The following is a 7,648-nucleotide window of genomic DNA, read 5'->3' as shown; positions in this document are numbered from 1 at the left end:
GTCACAGTTATTATACAAAATTTCTCCCCCTAACCCGTTAACAAACTGTTTACAATTATTTTTAATTTTTTTTTCTTTAACACAAATATTATATACTATTAGATTTAATCCAATGATACATAATTAAAATATTATTGATGTTGTAAAAAAATTACAGCATCACAGATAAATCCAAATTAAAATTTGATATAAACAGGAAGCTTCAAGCTCGCATGAATTTTGTAATTTACCGTGGAAAAATTACAGAGCTGTCATTGGTTGGTGACTTAGCCAGCCTCCTCGCGTGTCAATTTATCCTTCTTAGTCTTCTCGTCAGTCTTTACGCAAAACAAAAGATAGAAGATACACCATATTCTTGCGGTTGTCTCTTCGATCTGTTTGGTAGCTGCATGAATTTTATTACAGTCTTTGATTGATTGATAAAGATGAGCACGACCCAATTCGCAATGGTTAGTTTTTGTTCTGTCTGAAATTTTTTGAAACTCTTATTGCCTTCTCCTGCAACATAGGCATTCAATTTTAGGTACTTAGTTCAAAAAGCCTTATTAAGTGATTCCATTTTCTATGTTCAGCCAAATGCTACAAGAAAATTACTTTTAACCAATTAAGGGCATGTTTTTTACTGTTTATAATTTAAATTTGCTTGAAAGTTGTTCAAAGAGTAGCCATTGTTCTTTTCTTTTTTGTTAATGCATGTGTAATGATGAGCTTGTCAGGTGGAGGAGTTAGCTTTCCTTGTGAAAGACAACCTTCCAAGCAAGCATCTCGTACTCTCAATGGAAGAGGCCTTGGTCAACTTCCTTCAGGATGATAACAGGTAGAAATGCTTCACAAAGCTGCTGCTTATACTTTCTTGGAATTAATAATTTAGTTGTAACAGTGATTTGCTGCTAATAACAATTTACGTTGCAGTGCAGATGGGGTCCTTGAACTGGAACCAATGGACTCCTACAACCGCCTTCTCCTGCATCGACTAGCTGATATATTCGGGTATTTCTCTTGTAATGCCTTTTTGCTATCAAATTATATTTATGTTATCATTTAACCTAGCTGTGTAGTGATTTCTCTTTTTGTTTTGCTAGATTTGCCCATGAATCTGTTGGAGAAGGAGTTGATCGGCACTTGATTTTAGAACGATGTTCGGAGACATCAATGTATGTCAACACAGATGAATCCCTTAACTAGTATTTATTAGTTGCATATGCCCAACTTTTATCTGTTTTCTCTGTGCATCATACTATTTTCTGTTTTGATTGAGGGCTGAACCGCAAATAATGATATGTATACCAACACAAGGTTGTGTATGACTTCTAGTTATACTGATTGCTGCATCATTTTGGAGCATGTTGCTAAGACGTGGCAATTATTACGTGTGTGACTTGATAGAGCATCGGAGGATGGTTTGCAGTTCCCATGATTGCAGTTTGTGCAAGTTTTCCAGAATAGTGAGCGAAAAGGTTTACCAGAATAATTAGTGAAAAGGCATGCACAACTTGAGGGAAATGATATGATAAACTATTATACATGAGCTTGGATATAGTTAGTAACTTTACAGTTCAATCAGGATTCAATATCAAAATAATTTTTCTACATGAAGATGACAGAACTGAATCGGTTCAATTGATTTAAAACAGTGCCACGTGATTCTCTCAATTACTGGTGGTTCCATTAGAAGAAGATGAAGATGATATGATGCTCAGTTTTACTAAGAATTTCCAATTTGTCAATTCCGTAGACTTTCAAGTTTTGGAAAGTAAGAAGAGTATTCTTCTTGTAAATTGAAGAGATGTATCATTTCATATTATGTTACAAAGAAGAGATGTATTTACTTCTTACCTAGTCATGTTAGAGGATTTGTTTCATTATTTGAAATTCTGATTTTCTGTTCTCATTTTTTGTATACCGACATAGTAATCTTATGTTGTTATCATTTATAGAAGTGAAAATATCTACTGCAGTATTGTTGAGGCGCTTCCAATAGATTACCCTTGACCTTGTGGGTCCTTTATAGTAGTTAGAGGCATCACCTCTTTTTATGGGTAGAAATTGGATTTGGATTGCATGAGAAAATGTTGGAATAGAGAATCAGGAGGCAGACATGGATTGGTGCTGTGGGAGCAAGGTGATGGATAATTAGATTCACCCAATGGAATCATACAGAGAAAACTTAAAGTTCACATCCATGTACTCTTGTGGAGTTATGCATAGCATGGTGATAGTTTAAGACCTCATTTCCGTGTAACTTGTCTAGAAGTTATCTTCCTTTCTAAGAGTTGAATTTCAAAAGTGTCATAGTATCTTCCAGTGAGATTTATACCAGGTTTATGTACATAAACTTTATTCTATAAAAGATTAATACACCTATGGGGATCAAAATTAAAGTGTTTCTGCATGATGAAGAGATGTGGGACGGATAATTATCACTTTACCATTTTTGTCAGGGTTGAAGAGTTTCCTTGATAGGGCTAATTTAGTTGATCAAGCTGTGGTGAAGGACAAAATAGATGCATGTTAATGGGGCTTGTGGATCTTCAAATTGACTCTCAGAAGCATAGCAGATATTTAACAGCATACAATTAAAGCACATGTTGAAGTAAAATCTCTCGGTTTGGGAAACTTAAAAATGTTGATAGAGAAATTAAGGTTGGCCATTCTTATTCCCTCTATTTGTTGCTAGATTTTGGAGATACATAATACCATGGATGGTGAATTAATCCTTTATTTATTCTGATCTATTGCGCTGGATCGATTGTATTTTATCAGGCTGTGTTAAATTTGAATTTTTTCAAACCATCAATTGGAACAAGTGAATTTGATGTTTTAGACCAATCTATTTCTTGAGTGCTTTTTTTGTTGGGCTTCTAGGGCCTATAATCATAACGTTGGGTGATGGCAATAGGCAGTCATTGCCCATATTTCAACCTCTTCCACTTGTTTCTTTTCTCCCTGAGATTTTGAAATAGTTTGTTTCTTGCGAGGATTTTATATTCTGCTTAATTCATATCAAACAGTGACGATATAAGGACAGAAGACAAGTTTGGCTCTAGTAATATAAGGATGGGCTATTCATGAATTGTCATGGCACGTTTTCAAAAACTAGTATCTTTTAACTATTCTTGGAATTTGAAAGCACCATGGTTTAAATGATCTACAATCAGGGTTAGTACATGCTTTGTTTGGGGGCAGAACACTAGTTGTTCCAGTCCATTTTCAATCCAGCGGCTACACTTGATTCTTATTCACTTTTGATTGATGAGCATCATGGTGGTAGAGGCAATGGGTTCAATTTGATCTTGGCTTGCAGAATACTGTGAAATCAGCCCTTCTGAGGAGATAGAGGGCTGGGATGGCAGATATTATTGGTTTTGAAAAGTGTCAAGTCCTTAGGCATTAAATGGAGGAGCTTACAAAAGGTAAATGAAGCAAAACATCACTCTGCTGGAAGGGTTGGGAAAAGATTGGTAGGACGTTGAGGGTTGTTATGAAGTTGAAGGATATCAAACGGAATGTTAGAGATTGAACATCCAGAGTAAGGCAAATGGCAGCTGAAAAAAAAGGAAAAAAAAAATGAAAAAAGAGATCACAGGCATAAAGGTGATTCACTGAAAGCCAGTGATGTTGGACTAGAGTTAGAAGGATGCAGTTGCTAGCTGAGTTTTGTGGAAGCATATTGGTTCATTTCTCTTTGTACTTTAGATGGTTTCAGTTGTGTCTTCGTAGGTATTTGAAGACCTGCTGGCGGTTTGGACTGATCCATTGTGATTGAAATTGATTTGTATTGGAGATGTGGGTTTTCCCGATGTGCAATTGTGGTGATGGTATGTAAAGACTTTCCTATTGAAGGCTGAATGATTTATGAATCCCTTCGGTGATGGTGGCTTTCACTGATGATTGTTGATCCATTTCGTCTAGTTGATTGGTAGTTGGAAAATGGCCGTCTTATTTGGTAAAACAATAGGTTGTCTCTAGAAAAACAACTCATCTTTTGTTGTTTCTTTTCAAAACCATTTATCAATCTTTATTTTAGTTTCAGCTTGAGCTGTAATAATTATATTTACTTATTTATTTATTTATTTTTTTGGTGACGAATTTGGATAATCAAATTTCTCTGGTTCTTTCCTGGTGTTTGTAAGTAAATGGTCATTGTTCTGTGGAATGTTAAAACTGGAAACATTGTGTTGCTACTTTGCTTAGAGTACAGAAACCTTCTCGGTGCTGATAGCTTTATAAAACGAAACTTGTTGATAAATGTTTAGAATTGTTTAACAGCAACAATACCAGTTAAATTTGAATCTAATGTTTCAGATATAGCACTAAAGATGTTGTTGGAATATGAAAATGTGGTTTTGGTTTTCTTCAATCTGAGCATTTATCAATTGCACGACAAAATTATAATTTTTCTTTATGCATACCTATCATTTTTTTATGGCAGACCTTCCATTCTTGTTAGTGATATCTTGTGGCAATATGGAGAGCCTCAGTCTCTAACTACATCACACCAAATATTGAGGAGAAAAGAGGCTCCACCAGGTAGAACATTTCCTGCCCCTCTTATGAAGAGCACTATGTTTGCTAAGAGCTACTCATCCTAAAATTGGAACTAGGCACGATTGGCCATTCACCAGTTTGATTATTTTTGATAAATTACCAATTTAGTTTTTCTTTGTACCATATAGGTCTCCTTTAGAGGATTAAAGGGCATGCTACGCAACATCATTATTTCTAACAAATATTATGTGCAATTATTTATTTTATTTCATTTTTGCACTTTGATTTGGGATGAGACTGATAGTATAAATTTGTTTTGAGGATGTGAGGGATACACTGAGATTGTTAGAGATATTGCAAAGGGGTGAGAACTCATAAGATCGAATAATAATGATTCGGAATCTTAAACTCTAATATTGAGACGGCTTTCTTCTCAAAGAAACATCCCTTAGGTAATTCAAAAGCATGTAATACAATGTCTTTGTTTGTTACAACTATTATGTTCCAAAAAATTTTTGACTGTCCTGATTTAGGTTTAAGAGAGTGTAGGAATATAATATATAATTGTTTATTAAAATACATGCTCTGTTCGGATTTTTCAGTTCATGTTTGTGGCTTGATTTGGTAGCTAATATTGTTTACTTTGTATTAATTAGAAAGATTGACAGAATAATTTTGTTATTGTAAGAATTTTCCTTGAGTAGCTTCTATTCAGTAAACTATAATTGCTGAATCCCTCCATCACCATTGTTACATAGCTCACTCTAGAAGGTTAACCCCCTCAGTAACGAGCTGGTTTCGGCTGCACAAATACAATTCGTGAAGTCCGTCCTTAAGTAGCTTGTTGAGGATCATAGGACGCAAGCCTCTGGAGCCGATTACTAAAGCCTGCAAAGAATATTGTTAAGCTTGCCCTGTGACTGTCAAAGCATTGACGAGAGGTCTGTTCTGTGTTGAAAAAAAAAAAATGGAATCTGCTTTGTGCTGAAAAAATGTGGTTATGCAGACTTATAAATGGAGGGCTAAACCCTTCATTAAAAGCTTGGAAATTTAAAGAAAAGGATAGTTTCCCTGTCTTATTCATGTCACATTCAAGTCATGATCATTTGAGGAACACAAGTGAGCGCAGCAATACGAGACACTCTTTGTTAACATGTTCTATTTACTGTGGAAATATTTTCTTCAGCTATGTCAACTAAATGACTTTCTATCTATCCCAAATCTATTTAATTGAAAATTTTCACTAGGAGATGGAGTTGTGGCAAACAACAGTGATTTTGTTATATATGCAACTTTTAGGAGGATTACAAATATATTATGACTGAGACTGTTTAATTTGTTATTTGAAACATACTAGGTTTCTTTTGATTGATTATCATGTAAAGTTCTGAAATTGTGGGGATTTCAAGTTTTCTGTTGGTAACTTTTTATTTTTTCCTTCTTTGTTCTTCCTCTTTCTTCCAGTACTGCATACTGAATATCATTCAGGTAACTTGAGAGATTTAACCATGAGTATTTGTTTCAGTGTTAAAAATACAATCTCCTTCTGTTGAGCATTCACTCGCAGAGAGAGAAGCAGCATATTTGGCTGCGCGTGAAAGAATTTTTTCAATGGATGCAAGAACAGTGGCAGAACCAGTCAGGCAGAAGCCACGAAGTGTTCCAATTGTTGCTCAGAGAATGATTGCACATGCATTAGGCCAAAAAATGAAGTCCGGAGATCAAGATACTGCTGTTAGGGATGAAATAACGAATGAGAAGCTGGCCAATGAAATTAACATTCGAGAGAGTGATAAAGCTGGACCCAATACAAGTTTAGAAGCCTATCAAGAAACCACATTGCTGCCTGGACAAAATGTCAATTCACTTGATAAATCCAATAAAAAAAAAGGAAAATCCACTGTATCATCACAAAGTGATAGAATTGCACCCCAAGAAACATCTGAAAAAAGTTCTAATGGTGTCAGCATATCTCGAAATGGAAGAAGTACAAATAGTTCCAACAAGGAGTACTTGAAAGAGGAACGGTTGGGAGCTGCAAAGAGGTTGTTTGCTCATGCCTTGGGTTTACAGTCAGCCAGAGATAGTTTTCATTTGAAACTTAGTGGGACAAAGCAATCTGAATCAGAGTAGGCATTCACTACTGGCTACTGGTACATGTTGTGGTAATGATGATGATAGAAGCCATTGCTGATATTACTTCAAGAACGAATGAAAAGTAAAAGGGAGTTAACCCTTGATGTTTCACTAGTTGCTTGCATCGTCGGTGATAGATTGCAGACAATGTTGCAGCGAGCCCCTAAGCGGCCCTTCCCCAAAATGTTTACCAGGTTTTCCTGAACACTTTGCCCCCTTTTTCTTTTTAATGTGTCTGTTCAAAAAGTTGTCTTAAACATATTTGTAATACGATGTAAAAAAAATCTTTTGTTCTGAATACGAAATCGATATTCTTAAATGTTCGTCTTGAAGTTTGTGGTTTTTAATAATTTCACATTCATGGGGTTTTGTGTCTAAGAGTTGTTGATGTTTTGGGCACTTGAAATTGTTTAAATTTTTTGTCGGCATAATTTATTTTCTGGAAACATCCTTGAATTTTGCAAGGAGACTTGTGGTAAATTATATGAGCCCACTGTGTATGAGGTAAAAATAGATAGGAAAGCAAGAGTGCTTGATTATGTCTTTGTGGTGTTCACTCTTATAGAGCCAAAAGGTTGTCTGAGGGTAATAATATTAAAATAGATGCAGGTTTCTTAATTCCTGAAGAATGAAAATTTAGTCCTGTATGTTTGGTTAAAACGTTGGCAGGCAAGATCATATTGATGTTAACGGCAACTGTATGATTATGATGATTTAAAAAAAAAAAAAATCAATGTATATTAGTAACAACTATAAATCAGATAAAAGTATTACATTTGAGTTGCTTAAAGTAACAATACAGTAATATAATTATAAGATTGATTATGAATTAATAAGGCTTGTGGACTGAAGATGAATATTAAAGTTTGAAGGATAAACTCTTCCATAATATTAGTTAGGGGAGAGGACACTTACACTCAAGATTTGAAAAAAATAATAATGTAAATTCAGTTTTTAATAACGGATATCAAAATCTCATTTTAACTATAATATTCTTTGTAGATAGTAACTAAAAAATTGATTT

At 34.7% G+C, this 7,648-nt stretch overlaps 1 protein-coding gene across 2 annotated transcripts; it reads left to right on the top strand.

Moving 5' to 3' along the window:
- The first annotated feature begins 289 nt into the window (after nt 1-289).
- On the top strand, nt 290-6,943 carry LOC102615571 (uncharacterized). 2 transcript variants are annotated; one of them, XM_006491698.4, is made up of 6 exons: nt 290-449; nt 717-817; nt 913-990; nt 1,083-1,154; nt 4,433-4,530; nt 6,014-6,943. In XM_006491698.4, the coding sequence occupies exons 1-6, from the start codon at nt 426-428 to the stop codon at nt 6,619-6,621; spliced, it is 981 nt and encodes a 326-aa protein (XP_006491761.1). In that variant the 5' UTR covers nt 290-425; the 3' UTR covers nt 6,622-6,943. The 2 variants fall into 2 exon arrangements, with proteins under 2 accessions (XP_006491761.1, XP_006491762.1); XM_006491699.4 differs by having other exon boundaries at nt 402-449; nt 918-990.
- Nucleotides 6,944-7,648: the final 705 nt, after the last annotated feature.

Source organism: Citrus sinensis, chromosome 6 (genome assembly GCF_022201045.2).
Source record: "Citrus sinensis cultivar Valencia sweet orange chromosome 6, DVS_A1.0, whole genome shotgun sequence".
Lineage (NCBI taxonomy): Eukaryota > Viridiplantae > Streptophyta > Magnoliopsida > Sapindales > Rutaceae > Citrus > Citrus sinensis.
The sequence above is the reverse complement of the archived record's forward strand: the minus strand, read 5'-3'. Positions and strand labels throughout refer to the sequence as shown.